This window comes from Urocampus carinirostris, chromosome 1, assembly GCF_059441175.1.
Source record: "Urocampus carinirostris isolate Australia breed hairy pipefish chromosome 1, RoL_Ucar_1.0, whole genome shotgun sequence".
NCBI classification, from domain to species: Eukaryota; Metazoa; Chordata; class Actinopteri; order Syngnathiformes; family Syngnathidae; genus Urocampus; species Urocampus carinirostris.
The window spans coordinates 35,228,363-35,253,262 of record NC_142349.1 but is presented as its reverse complement, the minus strand read 5'-3'; the positions used below and the strand labels follow the sequence as shown (position 1 = coordinate 35,253,262).

General features: G+C 39.5%; 1 protein-coding gene across 1 annotated transcript; it reads left to right on the top strand.

Moving 5' to 3' along the window:
- Positions 1–1,392: 1,392 nt before the first annotated feature.
- On the top strand, positions 1,393–21,596 carry twsg1a (twisted gastrulation BMP signaling modulator 1a). The gene is made up of 5 exons (XM_088336678.1): positions 1,393–2,428; positions 4,760–4,926; positions 17,924–18,023; positions 19,974–20,234; positions 20,355–21,596. Exons 2-5 carry the CDS (start codon positions 4,792–4,794, stop codon positions 20,534–20,536), a joined length of 678 nt encoding a protein of 225 aa, XP_088192804.1. The 5' UTR covers positions 1,393–2,428; positions 4,760–4,791; the 3' UTR covers positions 20,537–21,596.
- Positions 21,597–24,900: the final 3,304 nt, after the last annotated feature.

Here is a 24,900-nt window from a genome sequence, read left to right as displayed (position 1 = left end):
GATTAATTGGATTTTCTTGACCTGACTTATGATAATGCCAATCTACAAATACTTTAAGTATGAACTTAAAAAATGTCTTTAGGTTGTTTTCAAATATTTACCTTGTATGAAATTTGGTTTTAAATTTAAACTGCACTCTATATATATATATATATATATATATATATATATATATATATATATATACCGTATAAACAAACGAGACGTATTCAATAGCCCCCCTGAAACGTATTTGCATTTTCGAGTTCAGACCAGGATTGTCAAACATTCTTTATTTCTGATATTTTGATATACATAATGGACAATTACAAAGTACCTGTTTTAGTATTTTTTTAATACTTTAATGCATTTTTACGTAAAAATGTAAATATGAATAATTACTGTAATAGGTACCTGTCAACCTCAGCGAGCTGGTCTTATTATTGGTTGCCGTTCTCCTTATTAAGGGATAACAAACCTTACAGACAACGCGGCAACTATTCACCACAGCAAGACAGACTTTGTCATATTAAAACGGATAATTTGTGTAAAACAAGTTTATTTCATTTACCAAATAATTCAGCATCTTTCTTACTTCCTCAACTTAAAAATTCTCAGCAGTGAATTTGGTGTTGCTTATTCTACGCCGTAGTTCATTCATACGAAATAAAAGTTTTACGTACAAAGGTTGTTTTACGGCGGATACGATTTAAAATTAACAAACTACGGACAAAACCTATACATTTACCTGACTGATTTTATTTCAAACATGGAATTAATGCGTTTTTCTTAACCAATTTTGATCACATCAATTGTCTTGTTTTGAATCTTTTCCTCTGTTTATAAAATAGAATCAGATGTTATGTAAAATAAATAGTGAAGGGCGCGACTAAACTCGTACAGATGATTGGTCAGTTTGTAGTAAAAATCTCTGCCAGTAGGTGGTGTCAATGGAGCAATACTAAATTTGTACATAACTTGAGTTGGATGATAATTTACATAATAACCGTGTTAAATATTTTTTTTATGTTATTTCATTTGTTGGCTCAAATTTGTAAAATCAAATCAAGTACATTTTCATGGTCCAACCAAACTTGCTCCGAAAGTTGCCCACGAGGTGACGCGACGTCATAGCAAGTCGCCTGTAGACGAGTGATAGGAATTTCGGCTCTTTTTTTAGAGGACCGGCTTTTTCAGCTTGGCTCTTCATATTTTATTTGTTTTTAATGAGAAACTGTATAACCAAAAATGAGGAAATATAACGCACAAAAAGAATTCATCATTCATTTTTAAAACGCCATTTTCTACTATATTACATTAACCTTAATTATTTAAACTACGTGCACCTTTACCTAATTCAAGCTTTCAAATGGTTTATATGAAGCAAACGACACAAATATCACACATAGTGACTGGTAAAGAGAGAAAGAAAATCAGAAAGAGGATGGAAATTAAAGTGAGATGAAAAGAAGAATGGAGAAAGAAACTTAAAAGAATGCAGGAGCTAATGAGAGAAAAAAAATGTTGAGAGATGAAAAGAGATAAAGACAAAGATGGAAAGCGAGAGGGATCATTTTACATAGGCTGAGAGAAAGAGGGGTAGCGGAAGAATGAGTAAGACAGCTACATGGAAATGGAGAGAGAAGCAAAGAAAGGGAGAAAGAAAGCGGAAACGATAGAGAAGGAGAATTATGGAGTTTGAAAGAGAGTGAGTAAATGAAAGAGGGAATTATAGGCGGAGCGCAAAAGTTAGAGAAAAAGACATAAAACAAGAATGATAGACAAAGAAAGAATGAGAGAAATATAGAGAAAGCAAGAGAAACAGTGTGATAGAGAAAGACAAAAAGAGAACAAGAAAAAGCTAGATGAAGTGAGAGAATTCTAGTAAGGTTCACAGAGAGAAATGAGAGAGCGGGAGAGGAAGAAGGAGAGAGAAAAGTAGCGTGAGAGAAAGAGAACGATAGGGAAAAACTGATTTTTAGAGAGAAAGCTACAGAGATGTGGATGAAGAGAGAGAGAAGGGGGGTGATTGATACAGTTTTTCGAAGGGTATTATTGATGGGGAGCCGCGCTCGTTCTTCACTTCAAAGAGCTGGCACATAGAGCCGTTTTGTTCTTGAACGGCCCATCACTCCTGTCGACAAACAAAACCGTAGACGGCGACATAAATAAGCAGGTTGTGATGTTCCGATTCTTTACAACTCTCTTCACTCACTTGAGAGAGCTTCTAATTGCCTAGGACTGTCGGACATGCCCCAGGCTCTTCTTCCTCCTCTCCCCCACCAACATGTGCGAGTACACGCGTGGGGAGCAAAATGGAGCGTGTGCCTTTAAGGCCTGTGAATGACTGACGCCCCTCGTTAGCTCACACTAACACACACGCGCACACACGCACGCATACTGGCCAAACCGAACCTCTCCAAAGGCAAGTTCTTCTCGGGGCGCCTTGGTAAGTTTTCAACCGCGGCAACGCATCGTTTTAAAATAACCTTTTGTGTGAGAATTTAAAAATCTAAATCGTTAATGAAGCTTTGTGCGTGAGGGCGGGTGAGGAGAAAAGGGGAAAAAGTTACATGTTAGCGTGGAAATCCGTCACGTTGAAACTGATTTTCCCAGATGTTTTTTGTTGTTCCTCTTCTACTCGTAATTTGCAAATACGCTTTTCGTCTAATCTCATAGTACAGTAATAACACTTTCATTACCGTCACTGGATTTAAATATTTACCCTAATTTTCATTTTGGCTGTCCATACACTGTATGTTACAATAGTGAGTACACTCCTCACATTTCAGCAGAGATTTCATTTTAATGTTTAATTGAACAACACCAAATACACATGGGTTTTACACAATGAAAGCTAGATTGTGTAAAACTTTTATAGAAGTTTGAATTTATCCCCCCCCCCCTCAAACAACACAAAATATAGTCAAGAGTAGCTAATCCCTAGGTGAAAAAAAAGTTGAGTACACCCTTAGTAAAAATTCCTCATGTTCAATATTTTGTGTGGCCACCGTCATTTTGCAGAATCACTTTTATCCTCCTAGCCATGGATTTTACCAGAGCCCCACAAATTGCCACTGGAATGCTCTTTCACTCCTCTATGGCATGACTGAGCTGAGGGATATTCTAGATCTTGTGCTTCTCCGCCTTCCGCTCCAGGATGCCCCAAAGATATTCTATTGGGATTAGATCTGTAGACATGCTTGGCCAGTCCATCCCCTTTACCTTTAGACCCTTTAGAAACACCCCGGTCATCTTAGTAGTGTATTTGTGGTGAGGCTAGACCATTGCCCTGCAACCTAGTTTCTGGAGGGAGGGGATCACCCTCTTCGCCAGTATTTCACAGTACACACTCGAGTTTGTGTTTCCCTTGATGAAATTAAACTCCCCAATTCCAGTTGCACTCATGCAGCCCCAAACCATGGCACACCCAACACCATGCTTGACTTTAGGCACGACACAAACATGTTTGTACTCCTCGCCTGGCTGCCGCCACACATGCCTCACACCATCTGAGCCAAATAAGTCTTTGTCTCATCAGACCAGAGGATATATTTCCAATAAGCCATGGCCTTTGTTGACATACTTCTTTTCATTGTGTCAAAGAGATGCTTCTTCAGTGATGTTTCATTAAACATTAGAATGAAAGCTAATGTGAGAAGTCTACTCACGTTTGTGACATTCTATACAGTAGTTGCTTGTTTAAATTTGTGTGTCACAACATTTTTTTGAGCCAAGGCACACATTTTTTTCATTAAAATATCTCGAAACACCCCGTCTTTTGAAAATATTTAAACATCCTTGGCACCTGTTTATATTTTTAGGCTAAATTATCATATTGCCCAGGTGTTCAACATGGCCCAGGTGGTAATAAAAGTTATTTATTTTGGTGAATATTTTTTTCTGTAATTTTGGATTCTACTACATTTTAACCTTTTTCTATGGTTAGGATTATTCTTAAACTATCTTTTTTTTCTTTCAAGTGGTCTGCCAGTGGAACAAGACATTTTACTAAATCCCAACTTTTTCTATTTTTTAAGTAAATAGTTCAAATCAGCAAACCTATTTGCATGATTTTTTACTTTATTTGATTTCTTTTAATATTTTTTGCATCTCAAACAGATTCATCAAACAACATAGGTTATTGAATAGATTTACCTGTGGTACTGGAATCCTATTATTAGTACACAAAAAGAAGAAAACAATCGTAATCTGCTGCCTCCTACTGCTGATGAATGTTAGTTACTCGGCTGATTAATGGAAGAAAGCAAAGATACTGAAAAAGGGGATGCCTTATTTTTTAAAAAAAAAGATAAAAGCATGCAATTTCCTGCTGCACACTAGATGAGGTCTCACAGCAGACCATGATCTAAATGTAGTGTATATTTGACTTAATTCGTTTATATTTATAACAGTGGCCCTCAACCTTTTCTGTACCGTGGACCGGTATAATGTTTGACTATAGTCTTTTGGCCCGGCCAAATAAAAACACAAGTTAAAAACGATCATAATAATAAGCCTAAATCCACAGTGTAATCACTCTACCACTAGGAATCAAAATGACATAGGAAAAGACAGTAAATTTGATGTCATCATCTTGCGATTTTTACTCAATTTTAGGGTTTTTGGGGGGCAAACAAATGGCGTGCATGCACGAATAAAAAAGGTGCGGCCTAATGGCCCTGTGGTTGCCGACAACTGATTTTTTATTATTTTAAGACTGATGCTTTTGTCGCTTCTGTTGAAATTTTCCAATACCCGTCCAATATGGTTGCGCCAGGTGTTCCAGTGCGGCGCAGGTGAGCCGTCAGGATGAAGCCTGGTCAGCTGATCCGTCCTGCCTCTGCCGCTACGGTCACGCTCGTCTTCCTCTTCTCGGCTCTGTCGTTTTCTTCAGGATGCAACAAAGCTCTGTGCGCCAGTGACGTCAGCAAGTGCCTCATCCAGGTAAGCATGGATCCTGCAAGTACTGTGGTACCTCTTCATACAAGCTTAATTCATTCTAGATTCGTGCTCATAGCTTGAATTCATCGTGTAACGGGCGATGTTTCCAGATATATTGCCCCTTCCTCCTAAAAGCATACAAGTGAACTAAATTGATGTAAACACAATTTCTAAATATTAAAACACATTTAAATAGTAATACAACATATAATATACAGTATTAAGATAAATAAGATGATATCTTAGAAATAAAATGCGAGTTTATTATAGGCACCTTCACGAATGTGTGCGCGTGGTGGGAATGGAGGGGCGGTTGCAAGGCTGGGTCACAGAGGTTGGATACTTGTCAATTCATACGTTTTCCACATATTTTATATGGTTTTGATCATTTCATACACATTGTGTATGCCAGCTCTCGTCTTGCCCATTTCGGCTTAATCTGGATTGTTTTCTGGTAGCAGACAACACCGTCATCATAGATTGCTAATATTGTTGCGGTAGTTTACATAGTCTGTCTGAGTAGTTGCCGTGTTGTGTTTGTAAGGTTTTTTTATCATTTGATAAGGAGGATTTTAATTTGTTAATAATGGTAACCGTGTCAGAGGTTGACATGTTTGAGATTGAGAGTGTTGATGATGCGTAAGCACACTGTACATCTGACATTAAAATTATTATTACTTTAGATGAACATAAAAAAAAAGATACCAGCACATTACATAACAAAAAAAAAAATTGCATGTAATTGTACATCCAAACTGGAAGAGCTGATGCTGGCAGTGAGCATTCACAAGCGGTGAGCATTCTCTATTGGTAGCCTCTACGACAGCTCATGAACAGGATTTTCCTTCGAATTGCAAGCAGGCTTTTTGTTTCAAATATATCTCGTGTACCCAAATTCTCGTGTTTGGAGGTGCTTGTCGAAAGGGATACCACTGTATGTATGTTTGTCAAGCTCCATGACACAATTGGACAAGTGAAATATGCTGATGTGATGTCACCGCATGAGCGGTTTGCTTGGCTTTAAATTTTCAGATTTCGGTGCCAATTGGTTCTTGTTAGTGTGTGAGTCTGTTAGAGATGTAGCATGTCTATGGGAGTGTACCACTGGTTACATAGTAAGAGGATTTTGTGTTGTGTAAATGTAAATGAGGGTTTCCTCCAGTGCTTTATAAGACTGGCGGGCCATCAGGCTTTTGTTGTGACCAGAATCAGGCTACCGGTGAATAGTTGTGATTCCATCGCATCCAAAAAATATTGTTTGTTGGCGCACATCCGAGGAATGAAAAGGATTTAGCATATGTCAGGCATGTCCAAATTCCGGCCCGGGAGCCAGTGATCAAATTTTCACTGGCCTTTGTCATAAAATTAATGACATGTGGACCGCCAGTAATGTTGATGGCAGTATAGCAGTAGCCCTTTGACCACCTTGCCCTTGACTTTCTCTGCTTATTTTAGCCCACCCCATTTTTGACATGTCGACTTTAAAAAAAGGAAAGTTGACTGTGAGTGCTGCCGCTTCCAGGACAAGTGGAAATTAAAGTGGTGAATGCAATTTAATTCCTTTTATTTTTGCTCAATACACTATACTACGTGGTTAAAACATAAGAACGTTTTTTGAAGGACTACAAGCAACTACCTGATCTTAATTTCCTCCATTTCTTTTTTTAAAGTTACAAGGTTTATTTTAAACAAAATTTAGGAGTTGCAATAAATTTACTTTATATTTTTCTATTAGCATATTTGATATTGGAGTGATCCAAAAGTAATCAAGTTACATTATTTTAATATTGTGGTATTCAGATTACTTTACTGATTACATGTTTCAACAGGTAACTAGTAATTGTATCAGATTTCATTTTTAAAGTAACCCTCCCAACCCTGGATAGTGAACATGTGTATGTATGTAAGTGAATGTCAGTGTGTTTTAGAGAAGCATATGTAACGGCGTGTTTGTTCGTGTTTAAGGGTGGGATATTATGACTTGAGAAAGACTGATTATGTGTGTGAGCTTTTTGTCTTCGAGTATCTCGATGCATCCCAGAATGCCAGCACTTGTGTTTGAAAATGAATAGAAAGAAGGTCTTGAAAAGTGGAAAATTAAATTGCAATACAGTATTAAGGAATATTTATCAAAATAGTTTTAGACATCTCAAAACTAAGAGTGGTTCTCTTTCCAATCGCACATTTGGGTGTTTATGTTGCACCTCAACTGTATTATGAGACATTTTGGTCCTCGATGGAGGTCTTGTAGTATTGTGACATATTTTACTTTGAAAGCAAGCGGCACTCTGTAAATATTTGGATGGTAAAAATAGTTGGCCGCTCCGTAAGCGCTGACACTAATTGAATCCGTCAGTGGGCGATTGAGACAAAGTTTTCCGCGAGTATTCAACCAGCCGGCTTGTTTTTCCCTCTGGATTCACTTAAGACCCGATCCAAAACAGCTGCCCCCCCCCCCTCGCTGCTTTCCAGGTGGCGTTTTTTTTTCTCTCCTTCTTATTCTAAGTTCTTTTACTTCGTCCTTGTGCCCGATGAATCATCATCCAATGCAACCTGGCTGACATCAACTTGCTAGTTGTCCAAAGGCAAGGAGGACTCGATGCCGCCTGCTCGCAGCTGCAGTCCCGACGCGTTCAAAGTGGGAATTAAATGCTCTGCCAAGCCAGGGCCAACTGTCATATCCGTGTTATATTAATATTCTGCAATATATATCCTGGCATTTTCTTTATTATGGATGCCTGGTTTCAGCAGAGTTGGGTAGAGCAGCGAAATTACTTAAGTAAAAATACAGTAATGTTACTGAAGAATAGTATGACTCCAGTAAGTTATGCAAATAATAACTTGAATAAAAGTAAAAAAGTACTTGGTGAAAAAAACTACTCAAGTTCTGAGTAACTGTAGCAACGTCTTATTTATTAATATATTTGTGTTTTTTTATTTAAAACAACCGTTCAATCAGATCATCAAGGTCCATTCAATCAACAATACGATACATTTAATTTAGAAATGGATGAAACAATCAAGGTAAATTCAAGTACTTTATTAAACAATACAGTAATATTAGTTTAAATCAAACAAATTAATTAAGAACAAGTTGTACATTTAAAGCCTTAGTACTTTTTAACAGACTCTGCAGGCAGAACAACAAGCTAGCCGAGGGGCCCCAAAATGTTAAAAGGGCCTTATTGTCCAAAAAAAAACACAACAAACAAATATGTCTGGAGCCTCAAAAATTAAAAAGCCTTGAACTCATCACCTGCTGTATGTATCTATATTAGCCTACTATCAAAATGACTAAGTTGGAGGCAGCACCTCCTGTGGAGAATGATGTTAACTTTGTTACTATTCTAATGTTTATGTTATGGAATGTTTAATTGTTTTGATAAAATCAAAGAACTGCAGTCAGGAAATCCTATTTTAAATGTCATTCTTATTTTGGGGATTAAAAAAAAACCCACAAGTGCATAATATGCCTTTATCTGGCCAACACAGAGTAAAAAAAAAAATCTGCAGCGCGAATTTATAAAAACAAAACAGCAAGTAAAATCACATTATTGTTGTTTAAGTTTAATTTTTGTGTAGGTAATTTTCTAATTTTACCTTTTGCGCTCCATGGATGATTACACACCCGCCGGTTTGCTTTAAAAAAGCCACCTGCTTCGCATGTTACTCTGCCCCTTTAAAAGGGTAGGGCTTGGGCTTCACAGCGGCTCTCACTCAGTGGACGCCAAGGAGACAGAAACAAGTAAAGGACCTGGAGAAAATGTACTTGCGCTGAGGGGATTTAAGTAGCGGCTTCAATGTAGCTTAATGTAGCCGAGTAAGAATACCATTTCTTCTTCACTTATCTACTCAAGTAAAAGTAAAAAGTATAGTGATTTAAAAATACTCACTGAAGTACAAAATGTCCCAAGTCTTACTTAAATAAATGTAAGAGTAAATGTAATTTGTAATTACCCACTTCTGTGTTTAAGATTAATAAGACTCGAATGTGGTTTTAGAAAGTGTATTTTGAAATCCCAAACCCCACAGAAAAATACTTACCCAATTCTTTACTCAAGTCACATTTTAGGATCTTATTTCAAAATTAAAAGCCACCATAAATATGTCATTCTTCCTGAGATCTGCATGCTGACATGCTAAGGCCCAAGATTAGATACCATACTGTCATGTTGCCTCTGTGGCTGTTAGGGACCTTACCAGGATGGTTCGATAGAACAATGCAGAAGCACAGATTAGTACAATCAAATGGTTTTCATTTTATTAGGGCAGTGTTCATCAAATGCAGGCAGCGAGGCAACAGTGTTCAGAGCACCAGAGGCAACCAAGCGTTTCCAAAAAGACAGGCAAAAGATTTGGATATCAGGGAGTCCAGGCAGCGAAATCGACAGTCCACACAGGCCGTGTTTGTAGTCTAGGAGGTCAGGCAGGGGTTTGGTAATATGAGTTGAATAGAGCACTATGACAGGAGTGCTCGAGACGTGACAAAAAAGGCTAACCAAATAGCAAGGAACTAAGGGGATGGAGTTCTGTTAAAGAAGAGGTCGAGCTGTGGCAACAGCTGTGAGGAGGAAAAAAAATCCATAGAAGTATTGAGTATTGTAAAATTTTCTTGTTGCGAACCGTAAATTCATCATATTTGCTCAGACGTTTATTAGGATTGCACACCGTCCTTGCAAAGGCCAAACACGTGATTTCACAGGTATTGTAATTTAAAGGCTCTCGCAAGCCGAAATTCTGTGATGCTTCATTGGGGGCATTTCAGATCTCAACTTGGCTTGTGAGAGTTTTGACTGTATTGTTTATGATTACCGTATTTTCCGCACTATAAGGCGCACCGGGTTATAGGGCGCACCCCCAAAAAATAGTTTTTGGTCCTATATTTTCCATACATAAGGCACACAGGATTATAAGGCGCTACAATGGAAATGTCGACAAAACAGTCTGGTAGTTCAGTCAAACTTATTACCCCCTTAACATTCCGAAAGCTTGCAAAGAAGCAAATACGTGTCGTAGACACGTGCAGATGCGGTGTCCGTATGATGTCACTCAAATGCATCGTTCCAAATGTCATTCGGAAGATTAATGTCTTGGGATTCAAGAAATGCCAACCATTCCTTAGTTTCTATTTTCTTTTCCGCTCGCAGCTTTACTGTGCATATGACAATAAACACTTGGAATTTAGTTTAATTTAAAAATAGAACACATCGAGATCAGTCTGTAACAAGATACTGGGAAAATATATAGCTGGAGTAGCTCACCGAAGTCGTTGTGTTCAATAATAATGTGCAACCATGGTCCTCTTATATCCGTGAGTGTAGTAAATCCAGGAGAGTAAAATATTTACAAATACAGTACAGAATAGTAAAATACTGTTATCTCTATGGCGTAGTTCTACCCAACATGCTATTCACGGTCATCTTTTTCGGCCAATTGCAGGCTTTGTTTTGTTCCTTTAGCCTATGCAAGCCTGTAAATGATAAAAAGGATCCGCCCCCTTTACCTCCGAATAACTTTAGCCAATAGTGATCGATTCAACTTATGATTGACACATCTTTTTCGGCCAGTTGCAGGCTTTGTTTTGCCCCTTTAGCCTATGCGAGCCTGTAAATGATAAAAAGGATCCTCCACCTTCACCTCCGAATAACTTTAGCCAATAGTGATCGATTCAAATGATGATTGACACATTGGTTAGCCAATGAAACGCCGGCATATAAATCCCAGCATACACCGCGGACGACTTCGCGTTCAGGGGAAAATCTAGTCAGCGGCTGCTTGCCTTAGTTGCAAGACTTTGCGACTTAATATTGATCCATATATAAGGCGCACTGTATTATAAGGCGCATGGTCAGCTTTTGAAAAAAATAAAGGCTTTTAGGTGCGCCTTATAGTGCGGAAAATACGGTATATATTATTTTAAAACTACAACACCTTAAGCAGATCATTTCTTCGTAACCTTTTTAGCTTCCAAACCTATGTTTACTTAGTGATGCTTCATCTTATTATTTTGAAATATCCTCAGAATTTTCCCTACTGGTTCTGATGCTACTGCAGAATGTGGAAAACTACTAGTTCAACGTATCACGCATAATTGAATCACAAGAGCCAAAACAGAAGCTCGGTCGGAGACCGTTAGGAAGGCGGGATAGCAAAAAAAGTGGTTGAACCTTCCAGAAGATTTCAGTGCCACCCCAAAGTGCACACCCCTACCTCTCCTGCCCCTCCTCTTGCTTGCTTTCTTACCCGAGGCAGAACAGAGTGCACATTCCTTCGAGTCAAGGTCAGCGCTATGAGGAGGCGGGATTAGGATTCAGGCTGTGGGGGAGAAAACACCTGGGGAGCAGAACATGGCAAATCTTTCGCCCACCCCACTCCGCCAAATGCTGCCGAACCATTCAGCAGAAGCTTCGTTTCGTGTTTAAAAAGATGTTAAGAAATGAAAACATAACGGGAAAATTTGAGGCATGCAGACAAACAAGAGTCGCAGAGCTCTTTACCAGATGATGTTTCATGACGGCTTGTGTGACTCAAGTAGTTGCACTGCAAAGTTTGAGAAAAAGTTGGTTAAACTTTCAATTAAACTTTTTTGAGCATGTATTTTAAGATATTTAAAAAAAAACAATATCTGAAAAATATACTTAATATGAGAAAATGTTCTCTTTTTTTCCTATGTATTTTCAGGAAGGGAGTTGTCTTGCACGACACACAATTCTTTAGTCAAATCAATCATTTTTTCCTTATCAAAAAAAAAATTAAGAGCAAAGTACCAGTTGCCAGTGAGTATAATGAAATGGAATGTTGTGAGTGTTTTAAACAGGACAACAACAAAGCCAAAACTCAACTTTTTATTCTTTGGTTTTAGACCTACTCTGATTTTGAACAAATTTTGTGTCAACCTCCCAGTTTGCAGAAAATAAATTGTGTGCAAAGTTTGTACAACTGCTTTGAATGTCAATGTAATCTTAAAGGTGGGGTGCTTGGGGTGTCCTTAAAAGGTGAAAGTAGTAAGTTTTCTCTTTTTAATATGTGTTAGCAATGTCCAACTGAGTTCAGAGAGCCCTTATAAAAAAAATGCAGTGTGCTTAACTTATCGTACCTTTAGCAAAGCTGTTGGAGCTGCAGAACACAAAATAGGAGGAATAGAGGTGTGGGGTAGATAGTAACTTTATCTTTGTCCCTGCGTTTTTTCTATCTATCTGTTAGCGTAGTATGAGAATGGTAAAAGTAAGAAGAGACCTATTTCAAGTGTAGTCCAAATGCCAACTCAAAACCCATAGAGACATGAAAAAGAAACGATTATAAGAATGCATCTAAGAAATGCATGTATGTGCATGCGCATCATTAACAAGTTGATTAAGGCTGCAATCGTAAATTTAAGCCAGGAGATGGGGGCAAAGAAATGAAAGTTCCAAATTCCGTACAGCTCTTAACAATCATAGCTCTTGCGTTACTTTTTGTGAATCACCCATCCAAAATTTTAATTGCCACTTTTTTTCAAATGCTCAATAATTAAAACGTTTTTTTTTTTGTGGTTTATTATAAAGCTAATGTAAAGGCACACTTTAATACATAGTTTTAACTGAAATCTCAAATGTGACGAACCTGAGACTCCGGCAAGTGCACTAGACTGAAGAAAAAAAAATCTGGTCTATGTTAAGACAAATGTCTATTCCTATTTTATTTCTCGAATCTTTTTTGGAAAATATGTTGCTGCCAATGTCATTTCACTGTTTTTCATGCATTATTGTTCTGATGCACTTATTAGTCAAGCCCGTCAAAGCACTTTTTTTGCTTATTTATGTTAACATTTTTTTTTTTCATATTTTCTATTTTATATGTTTCATTACATGTTTATCCTGGTGTGCCACGTCTAATCCCGCTGTGAACAATGTACTCTATCTTGTAATCAATGACATTAAAGACAATTACAATTCTTAGCCCACACGCGAAAGGGCCCCTGTTCGGGACCGGTTGGAAACATGTTTGCCTGGACAGGGATGAATGCAACCAGGCTGTACTTGCCCAAGACACACCACAGGAAAGGGTGCCCCTACAACCCTATTGGTTAATGGATCCAACGAACCATGGTCACGATTCCAAAGCTCCAATTTGAGGAACTTTAAGCTCAAAGATTAACTCCAAAAAATGTAATTGGGTTTAGTGTTGAGAATAATGACTGAATACAGATCATTCTGTTTGCCATCTCCACTTCTAAGGCTAAGATGAAGAATCAGACGCTCAGAGCTAATGCAAAACCAGATGCCGTAATAGAAAGTAAATATCAGCCTATTGAATCTTGCCCACAATTACCAGCATGTATTTGAATGAACACTCAAAATCCATCCCAGTTGTCAAATATGTGGAAGCCAAGGCTCAGGGTAGTCTATCTGAATAGTCGAACAAAGCTCGAGCCAACCTAAGTGTATACGTCCCTCCCCCTACATACATTACATATACAAACATGACCCCTCCACCTCTCCTTGGGGCGAGCCCATCCGAATTATTCCACTCGGTGTGAACGCCGAGTGTTTTGGTTCCCCTCAAGAAGGAGATGCAGCTGCTGATTTCTCTTGAAATTATGATTGGCTTCAATGAACCAAAGGTTTGAATTTAAACTAAAGTCATGCTCTGGGCTGGATTAGCAATACTTATAAATATATTTTCAAAATGAACCATTTTAAGATGTCATCTGGGAAGTATGAGGGCATTGTATTTTTTATTGCTTATTAAAAATCCAGCATTTACCTAGGTCAGGCATGTCCAAAATCCGGCCAAGGGGCCAGTTACAGCCCTTGATAGATACTTTATTCATCACCGTAGAGAAATTCATACTTCCAGCAGTATCCTTGTGTTGAAAATAAAACAATAATAAAGTAAAGGGAATACATAAATACCCAATGTAACATGTTGATATAGAGTATTTGATATAGAGTATTTAGATAGTGCTACATAAAATACACACTGTAATAAAAATAGGGTAATATGCAATGTGGGCTTTTACTCCCCCGGGTGGAGTTAAAGAACATCATGGCATGAGGGAGAAATGATCTCGGTCTGTCCGTGGAACAAGACTGTGACAGCAGTCTGTTGCTGAAGCTGCTCTTCTGTTGAGACAATTTTTCACTGGCTCGTGACCTCTATCATATAATTAATGCGTGGCCAGCATTGTAAAATAAATCTGTTAAAAAATAAATCACCATTTTACTAGATGATGGCAGTAGAACTTTGGCCACCTTGCCCTTGGCTTTCTGAGTCCCAGAGGCTACGACTACAGACTACTCGTATCCGCTCAACCCTATGAGGTTATATTCCTGTTACAAAAAAAAACAGCAAAGAGCAGAACCAACCCAAGTAGCTGGCGTCTAAAAGGAGATTAGAGAGATGCTGCCTAAGTGGGAGGAAGTTGCTGCTTTTGTTTAAAAAAAAAACATCCAGAAAAAGTAGCAAACTGTTGTGCTACAACTTTCTTAAACCCCCGTGGCATGCAGGTACATATTATGTACATTTTCATGCTTTTTTTATTTTCAATCAAAGAGAGAGCATTGAAAAGTAAACACTTTGGAGCTCAAATTTCCCATGGGTTGTGAGAACATGTGGTTGTTCAAAATGGCCTTGTGCTGTGATTTATATGTTATTGCATTTGGGAGCCAACCACATACTATACTCAAAGCATGCTATGTACATAATTTGAACGTGAAGTTATCATTTATAATATTTTACTTATCATAAACTTGGTATGATTCAATGTGCTTTGGTTATTTTCTCTTTAGAGCTGTGCAGTCAATTGTCTAGAATGTAAAAAAAATGTTGACTGTTGCCAAGGCCCAAATATAATAATAATAATTTGTATTATTTTGCCGGCAAAAAACTGACTACCACTTGCTGGTATTGCACACTGTGGTGCATCACGCATGCTTTCTACTTTGTTGTTGCAAAATCAAGTGTTTGTGAACTTGAATTGCAAGTGTGCCTCTTGGGAGAGCCAAACCACTTGTTCTCGTTGTAATCCTGCGCTGCTTCACAGATAAACATCTGATTGACTTGTGCAAAATATTCAACTAAATGATTCCTGTGGTAAAGGTAAACGTTTCTAATAAAAAAGGTTTTTCACTCTTTAACTATTATTTGTCAGCTGGTTGAATCTGATTGGATCATGACCTCTTTGGCAAAATGACAATTACCTACCAACACTGACTTTGGCAGGATGGAAAGGAAATGCTCAGGCAATGAAGCTCTGCATTTGGTTATGAATGGAAAATATGAAGGAGTTTTTTTTTTCTCTGACACCTCGGAGTATTCTATTGAGGACTTTAAACCTGGTTGCTTGGTAGAAGGGGGACAAATGGAAGAGGTTTTTGACAACGATGAACCGGGTGATGATGTGGAGGAAAAAGACGTGCAAGAGGATATGGGTCACGAAAATGTGCAGGAAAACCTATATGTGTATGGACATAACTTTGTGAAGGGTTGTAAGTAAAAAAAAAAAAAAATCAAAAATGGCTGAGTTATCACAATACACGTTCACGTCCCAATAATATACACTGACATACATCGTGTCACAAAATAAAAAATGCATGCCACAAGGGTTGATTACACTTGCATTTCTCATTTCCCTAACATTGAAGGGAAGACAGGGACGGATCTCCATGAATAAGTTTCTTTCCAATAGACCTGTAGATGGTGATAGCGTTGCGAGTCCAGTTAAAAGGACGAAATAAAGTGATGAATGAAAACTGAAACAGGCAACAAAAAGGGACCAAATGTGCTGTGAAACAGTGTGTGCTCACATTAACTTAAAGTAAGAGAAAATTTAATTTGAAGAGTACAATAGGTGCCTACGTATCATCAAAAGTCATGTGCCGTCGCTGCTCCTGCACCCCACTCCTACTCCTGCACTTCCCAGGGATCAGAATGGAGATTTTCATTTTCAGCTGAAATAGCCAGGGTCCAGGGGCCGTCGGCCCCGGCCAGGTCCAGGGCGGAGCCCGGTGGGGGGCTCGGTGGGGCGAAGCCCCCCTGAAGCCAACAGCATTTATCTTATTTGCTATGTGAAAATTGCACTAGAATGAATTAAATCCAACAAAACAGAAACCATGTATTTTATAAATTAAAAAAATAATAATATATTGACATTAAAAGCATTTGTAATATTGAACATGATCATGATGATACAAAATAATTTATTTTAATCATGTTTATAACAATTTTTAAATTTTGTTTATCCTGTTCTAAATATTAAACACAAAAGATAAAATCATTTCATAAATAAATAGATTTATAAATACCTCAGATTGGGATTTTCTGTCACACAGGGGAACCAGTGGTTGACTGCTGCTAGTATTTGAAGTGGAAGGATTTGGAACGGCCAATAATGTTGAACCGGTGGTGTTACTGTTAGTTTCACTGCCGATTTTAAATGCGGATCCGAGTGCATAATTTGATCGCCGGCAAGCTATTTTTGCTTTGTGCTTGTTCATTTTAGCATGATCGATCCGTGCCACACAACCTCGCGTACCATAATTGATCAGATCGACACAGTATAGACACTTTGCTTTCCCTGGAACATCACACTTTGCGATGAACTGGCTCAAAGTTTCTGTAACTTCCTCGATCTTTGCGCCGATTTTAACGTTTACTGTGACAGTCTTCTCCAGCCATGACCACTTAAATTTATTCTTGATTCCTTTATCAATCTCTGAGACAAAAGCCTCGTCTTCTTTTCTTAGTATTTTCATATTTAATTTTTCAAACACTCATTTCACCGTTTGAAAAGACCGGAAGGAGCGCCATGTTTGAGAAAGCCAATGCTCTGAACAAAAGCTCCGCTGATTGGTTATCAGCGAACCTATCGACCAATGGTCTAAATGCTAACTTGGGGTGACGAAACAGTCACGTATCATACCTCACCCCCCCAAAATATTTTCTCATCGAATTTAGACGATTTACGGGAATGACCTTTGGGGTTCAAAAACAGCGGAAATCCGCGGATCCGCGGAAAATTCTGATCCCTGACTTCCGCACCACACCTTCGTTACCTCAACTCATAATAAACTCCCATTTTGTTTCGTTAATATTATACTATTGATTTTAGACCTGTTTATCTATGTTTAATTACTAACAGAAATGTGTTTTTAGTGACCAGGAAAATGTGTTTTATAGCTAATAAAGGGTGTTTTTGATCATTTTGGGAGGTTGGTAAAGGTCCCACCAGGCTTTAATCATTTGAAATGATCTGCATTTTATATAGCGCTTTTCAAGTCAATGACTTCCCAAAGCGCTTTACAATGTGCTCCACATTTCCCAATAGCGGCCCTGCAGCCATGTAAGGCGCTAACCTGCTTATTGGGGGTATTAGGGGTTCAATGTCTTACCCAAGGACACTTCGACATGTAACACGGGCGAGACGGGATTCGAACTGGGATCCCTTGATCCAAAGACGAACGCTCTACCACCTGAGCTACTGCCGCCCCCAAATAATGAAATGATCTGCATTTATATAGCGCTTTTCAAGTCAAAGACTTCCCAAAGCGCTTTACAATGTGCTTCACATTTCCCAATAGCGGCCTTGCAGCCATGTAAGGCGCTAACCTGCTTATTGGGGGTATTAGGGGTTCAGTGTCTTACCCAAGGACACTTCGACATGTAACACGGATGAGCCGGGATTCGAACTGGGATCCCTTGATCCCAAGACGAGCGCTCTACCTCCTGAGCTACTGCCGCCCCATTTCATTTTGGGGAAAAAATTTGCTCATTATAAGAGCAATTCAAGCTTAAAGCATGATCCTGGAACGAATTAAGCTTGTATGTGAGGGCACCACTGTACACGATAATTAAAAAAACAACAACATTGGAGATTTATCTGGTAATGGTGAGATGCTAAATACAATTCATTAAATACAATCATGTTCATTTAGTGGCATTATCAATTTGCGAAATAGCATGGCATTTGTGGCATCCATCTGATCGTTTTCATCCTGCTTCCTTTGTTTTTTCTATGCAGGAGTTGTGCCAGTGTCGGCCGATTGATGGCAACTGTTCATGCTGCAAGGAGTGCATGCTGTGCCTGGGCAATCTTTGGGAGGAATGCTGCGACTGCGTAGGTGAGTGGCCATGCCACAAAAGTACAAGACCGGTACTTGGCCGGGAGTCATTGGCTATTTTTTTTTTTTTTTTTGCACAAACGCGACTTGTTAAATTCCATCTGTAAGGCACCCATCCCATTTTTTTTCACACCAGAACCAGGCCACTTTTGTATGTGGTTCTAAATCCGATACATAACTGATCTTTTGGAATGTGACTGCTGCATGAACAGTCAAGACTCATTCATGTGACGCACGTCATCAATAGACGGACATTCTCAGTTGAACCGGGAGGAGGAAGCGGAGAAATTAACCATGGAGGACAAAAAAACAGTGTCATGAATTCCCACATTCAGGAAGATAGTTTGTAACTCACGGAAAAGCCAACATCGCATCGCACACAACTGGATTCAAAACATGTCGTTCAACTGCTGTAAACAAGCTGTGGTGCTCATTCTTAAAGCGATAGAATCCTCTAGTGCTATTAAACAATATTTGAAATCAAATACCAGCTCTGTGGCCTTGGGGGTAGGGCGCCCGCCCCGAGACTGGGAGGTTGCTGGTTCAAGCCTCGGCCGGGTCATACCTAAGACTTACAACATTGGTACTCATTGCCTCCCTGCTTGGCGCTCAGCATTAAGGGTTGGAATTGGGGGGTTTGGTCACCTAATGACTCCCAACACATCATTTGGGTTGAGCGAGGAATCCCCTCCTCTGTATTAATCTCCCAGAAAGAGTCAGACATAAGAATGTGCTTGACTCTAGCCACCTCCCATTAGGGGGATATGGCTCCGGCGTGTGTATATATATATATATATATATATATATATATATATATATAATCAAATCCCACCTCACTGATATTTCATATTTAATAGTTAATATTTGAGGTGACAACGTACTGCGGTTAACATCCATGAGTACTTCCACAAACACTGTGACAAAAGTCCTCTTCTGCGCATGCAGGACTCTTGTGGACTGAGGAGATAATTTCTTCCTCATGCCATGAGGCCCTTTAACTCCACCCGGGGGAGTAAAAGCCCACATTGCATATTACCCTATTTTTATTACAGTGTGTATTTCGTAGGAGATCAAGTCACATACCGGTGGCATTTAGTTGCAAATGTGAGCCGTCTCACAGAAACATTAGATTTCAACAAAAATGTGAATTGAACATTAAGCTCTGCTGTCTGAACCTAGCCATTAAATACCAGGCACACATAAAAAAATCGTTTTTTTTTCTTCCCGTTTTTAATGATTGTTTTATTGACACTGCTATGGTCACACTAAATACGATCCAGGCGTTTGAGCCTGTGCGATTGAATTTAAGTCAGTGTGGGTGGCACGGCCGAGTGCAGTTAGCTGGTGGTTGGTGCAACTATCTCGTTGGAAGCGAGGTTCCCAATGCCAATTCTATTAAAAAAAAAAAACATTCAGAAAAATGTAGCCAGCTATTTCAATGTTGTCCATGAGCGCAATGAAAAAATATATTTTGTGCAGAGTAGACAAAGGGACACAGGTTAATAAATCCAAGGGAGTGCGATAATATTGCCTTAAATAAAGACTTCTATTTTGAATAAAATATAATTTGGGTGGGTGTTTCCACAGATGTTCTCTGTTTGATCAATGGTAGTCTACATATATAGCTACTGTGGTTGGTATTGAGTGTGTAGTCTACATATATAGCTACTGTGGTTTGTTTGGATTGTGTGTTTTTGTCGACATCAAGTGGACATATTTAAAAAAACTGCAGGTCATTGTTAGTCGAGAAGCGGTTCGTTTTTTCTTATGCTTCTCAGCATCTTCTTGCGGACGGATTAAATCCATTGGTGGAACTCATATGGCCCGTGTGCCGTAGTTTGGCGACCCCAGGTGGAGTGCAACCCAAGACCAGAGCTACAAAGCACAAGGAAGAGAACAAACAAACGTCTCTCCTTTCGTAATGCTGTTGAATTGTTTTACCCCACTCAGGGATGTGCAACCCCAAAAACTACAGCGATTCTCCAGCCACGTCCAAGAGCACGGTGGAGGAGCTGCACCGGCCCATCCCGTCGCTCTTCCGTGCCCTCACCGAGGGTGACGCGCCTGTCAACATGATGGTGGTGTCCTTCCCCGTGGCCGAGGAGCTGTCCCACCACGAAAACCTGGTTTCCTTTCTGGAGTCGCTGGACGGCCCTCACCAGAACGTGTCAGTTCCTGCCAACAGCATCCATGCTAGCTACGATGCGCAAGGTCAACATTTTTGCTTGCTAAAACAGAAAGAAAAAGATAATGGAGATGTTTCTATCCATCTGGTGTTGACAAGTTTTACTCGCCTTTTGCCTGACATTTTCTTGTTTTGTTTTTTTGCAGAGAACATGTGCACAGTCGTGTATTTTGATGACTGTGTATCCATCCGCCAGTGCAAACTGTATTGCGAGTCCATGGGCGGGTCCAAGTACCGCTGGTTCCACAACGCCTGCTGCCAGTGCATCGGACCCGAGTGCGTTGACTACGGCAGCAAAGCTGTCAAGTGCTTGAACTGTCTCTTCTGAGAACCCAATAGTCTGCCCGTCCTGATCCCCAACCACTCCACAGGACTCAACCCCCCCTTTCTCACTGCTATTTTCCACCTTTTCTGAGCTGCTTCGCTGTAGTATTGACAATAGCGCCAATAGTTTGTGGGACACCGTCTACCAGCAATTGTTTGGCTTTTGCACATTTATAAGTTAGAGATGATGGCTTGCAGTGTGAAAAAACTGAAGTTGTGTCAATAGCCTGGCTTTGCAGGGTTCTGTGTATAATGCAGTTAAATGAGTGGGGTCTGTTATGGTCCTGGGGGAGGACTTTTGTAGAAGGCAACAAAAAAACACATCTTTGGGTCACTTGATGCAAGATTATGCATGATAAGTGTGTTAAAGGAAAGGGAAGATGTTAATTGTACTTTTTGTTACCATTCACATGCAGATAACTTGAAAAATGATTAGTACATGATATTTTGTTACCATACTGATGGAAATATTTTTTATAAATCATATTAAGGGCAAGAATGGATTTTTAAGCATTTACTGGTCTGGCTTTGTAGAATTTCTCGAAACAGATGCGCTAGAGGGAACACTGGGTATTTTAACACTCCAACACAGGGATCAAAGAAAAATGTAAGTCATTTGTATATGTCTCTTGCTGGGATTTTTGTATAAAAAGCAACAAAAAAAAGAATCTTTAGATTTGTGCCACACAAACATGTTTTACTCGGTAAAGGGCAAACATTTCACTTTGATGCAAAGATTTAGCAGGGTTTAAATGACAAAAGCGACATTGTGAAAATGCTTTGTGACGAGTGTGAAACAAATTCACCATTGGATAAAGTGTGCTCAAATGCGTTTGTTCTGTTTGCCAGTGCTGCGTTTCCCCCGACTGCTCCGTAATCCCGCCGTTGCCATTTTCCTCCCGATCCATTCCTGTAACGGTTTTTAGTCTTCTTTGCTGCCCCATTGTATATTTTTTTTTTCATTTGTGTTTATTTTAACTTGAGATGTACTTGAAAGCGAACGTATTTTTTTTACATGCTCCCATCTTCACACTTTTATCCACCAAAATAAAACGTTTGGGGGACATGGACTTACTTAATGAACTTTCTGCGGAAAATGTTGCTCCTGCCTGCGAAGCAAGCGTGCGTGTATTTATGCGAGTTTGTGCGCACTACTCAAGCCATGCGACAGGAAAGGTATAATTTCCCCTGCAAACAAGGCTGTCCTTATGTTATTCTGCTCTTTGTGGGGGCACAGGTGTTCTGTAAGCAGACGAAGGGGAGAAAGTTCCCCCGTGCCAATTCGTCCCACAAATGCTCTTTTGTTGCAGGCGAAAGGGATTCTCGACACAGGTGAACTCGAGCGCCACCTCTTGAAGATTACTTTGATAAAGCTGAAATAGTCGCAACAATTTCTTTCGGGTCCAATCATCGACGGGACACTCGATTTACCTGGGCCTGTTCGAAACAGCGCGGGCTGCATCAGTTTTTTTTTCACAAGAAAAGCCCTGAGAAAACCATTTATATGTTCTCAATTATCTTATTTTTTAACACGAAATAAGACGAGAAAAACTATCAGGAAATTCACAGATGAAATAACACAGGAGATATACATGACTGAAGAAGCCATTTATAGAATATATATATATATATACAATATATTTATTCAGTTCAATTTTCCTGTACTAACCGTTCTTTAACTTTTAACTCTCTAAACATGAATGGAACAGTGAACATGAACTGCTCTGGCTTCTCTTACCGCTAGATAAATGACCTATAAAATGAACCTTTAAATGAAAATCGACTAAATATTAGAAACTGACACTTTAAGACTGGGGCCACAAACTTTCACCCGATGGCCCGCGTGTTTGAGACATCTGATTTCAAGGGACAGCGTGTATTATTTGGCCACTGGATGAAGTGCTTAAAGCTGGGAGCTAATACTGTATCTCATATTGAATTCAGTGTTTAGATTTCATAAGCAATGTTGATAAACCTAATCTGGTTGAAAAAAAATGTAGAGAAATATAACATGTAGATGTTTGCTTGTGTAATTATTCATAAATTAAAACAAATTGGATAGGATTCCAGGATTGGCCCTTGACCAATTCTTTTAACCAAATGGATTAAAGGGAAAGGCCTTCTGTCAGATTTTGAGTGTTTTAGTGTCACCTACTGGACATAAATCTCACCTACATCTCAGGTCAAGCGTTCCAAATCCAGATTGTATTGTGTGCGGTGAATGGATGTTTAGGGAAACAGTAAAGAATATTCTCAAAATACTTTTTTTAAAACTAAAAATCCAACGTCTCCAAAGTTTTTCTACAAACTGGAAAAAGATTTTCACAAATAATTAGTAATATTAAAGACATGCATTTCAGGTGGATTGGCCGGTCCAAATTGTCCCTAGGTGTGAATGAGCGAGTGAGTTGTCTGTCTGTGTGCCCTGCGATTGGCTGGCAACCAGTTCAGGGTGTCCCCTGCCCACTGCCCGATGATTGCTGGGATGGGCTCCAGAAACCCCGCGACCCTACTGAGGATAAGCGGTGCAGCTAATGAGATGAGATGAGAACAATACTAATAGTTAATTGTTTCTAATATGCTTCATTATCCGCTAGTAAATCATGAAAACTTTAATAAAACATTCAAATGTGTCACATTTTGTTTTGAAAAAGCCACTTTTGAACTTTGAATGCGATTTTTCTTTAAAGGGACAATGTGTAATATTTGACCAAACGACCACGACATGTCGCTGTATTGTACAAAGCACAAGGAATATAAAAAATGACGGAGACTTATGGTGACCAAACAGCCCCATTCTTCCTCTCATTTTTGCCCGGACTTTTACAAGATTTTTCTTTCTTGGTGTACTCTTAGGAGCAAGATGGCAGACAATCATGTCAGCTACCCTGTAGGTGAGCCTCTTTCACTTAAAACTAGTTTACGTTCATACCACCCTGAGAATGCCCGATCTCGGGTAGCCAACCATGGTGGGGCCTGGTGCTCTAAATATGGTCATTTGGCGCCCGCTCTGCTGCAACACCACTGACTGTACCCCAACACCCCCTTGGTACAGTTGGTGAAAATCAATTTCCCTAAGGGGACCAAACAAATGGAATTGATGTCGTGTAATGTTAAACTAAATACAATTAATCTTGAGTCTGACGGCTGGGTGGTTAGTGTGCAGCCCCTTGGTGCAGAGGTTCAGGGTTCAAGTCCGGCTACCACAACCTTTTACTTTGCATGTTCTCCCTGTGTTTGCGTAGGTTTCCTCCAACATTCCAAAAAACATGCATGTTAGGTTAATTGGCCGGGGCAAATTGTCCCTCGGTGTGAATGAGCGAGTGAGTTGTCTGTCTCTGTGTGCCCTGCGACTGGCTGGCAACCAGTTCAGGGTGTTCCCTGCCCAATTCCCCAAAATCACTGGGATGGGCTCCAGCGACCCTCTTGAGGATAAGCGGTCAGATAATGGATGGATGGATGGGCAAATGTCTTGACTTACGAGTACATTAAAAAATGCATGCTTGTATGATAGTTCGTATATTTTACCTTATTACTCAAATCGATATTGTTTTTGGTAAATAAATTGATTTTATTACCACTATGATGCACTAAATATTACACAATGGCCCTTTAAAAACAAATTGCTAAAACTTGGCTAAAAAAATCGTTTTACCAATATTCTTCAAAAAGAGTTAAATGTTTTATCCTTACTTTGTCACATCAAATGCGACCTTATCTGAAATAAACATTTCTTATTGAACAGTACTGTTCAAAATGTTATTCACACATTCTGAAAAATGTAACATGTCTAAGAATATTTAAGGATTATTCGGGAAGAGAAATTTGTTTTTCTCGAAGTATTTTCGTATTTAAATAAAGTTATCCAACGAGGGGGCAGCACGGTGGCGCAGTGGGTAGCGCGTGTGCGGCACAGTTCATGTCTTGGGAACCTCCTGTGTGGGTTCAAATCCAGCTCCAGACTTCCTGTGCGGAGTTTGTATGTTCTCCCCGTGCTTGCGTGGGTTTCCTCCGGGCACTCCGGTTTCCTCCCACATTCCAAAAACATGCATTTCAGGTGAATTGGCCGGTCCAAATTGTCCCTAGGTGTGAATGAGCGAGTGAGTTGTCTGTCCCCGTGTGCCCTGCGATTGGCTGGCAACCAGTTCAGGGTGTCCCTTGCCCACTGCCCGATGATTGCTGGGATGGGCTCCAGCACCCCCGCGACCCTACTGAGGATAAGCGGTGTAGTTAATGAGATGAGATGAATCCAACGAGGTTGACAGTTTTGTCATCAAGTTTTTGTTCTTTGTCTCATGATTCAAACAAAACCTTTGAAGAGTATCATTGTGCCAAAAGGAAATTGTGACTGTTCCATTTGTAAGAGAC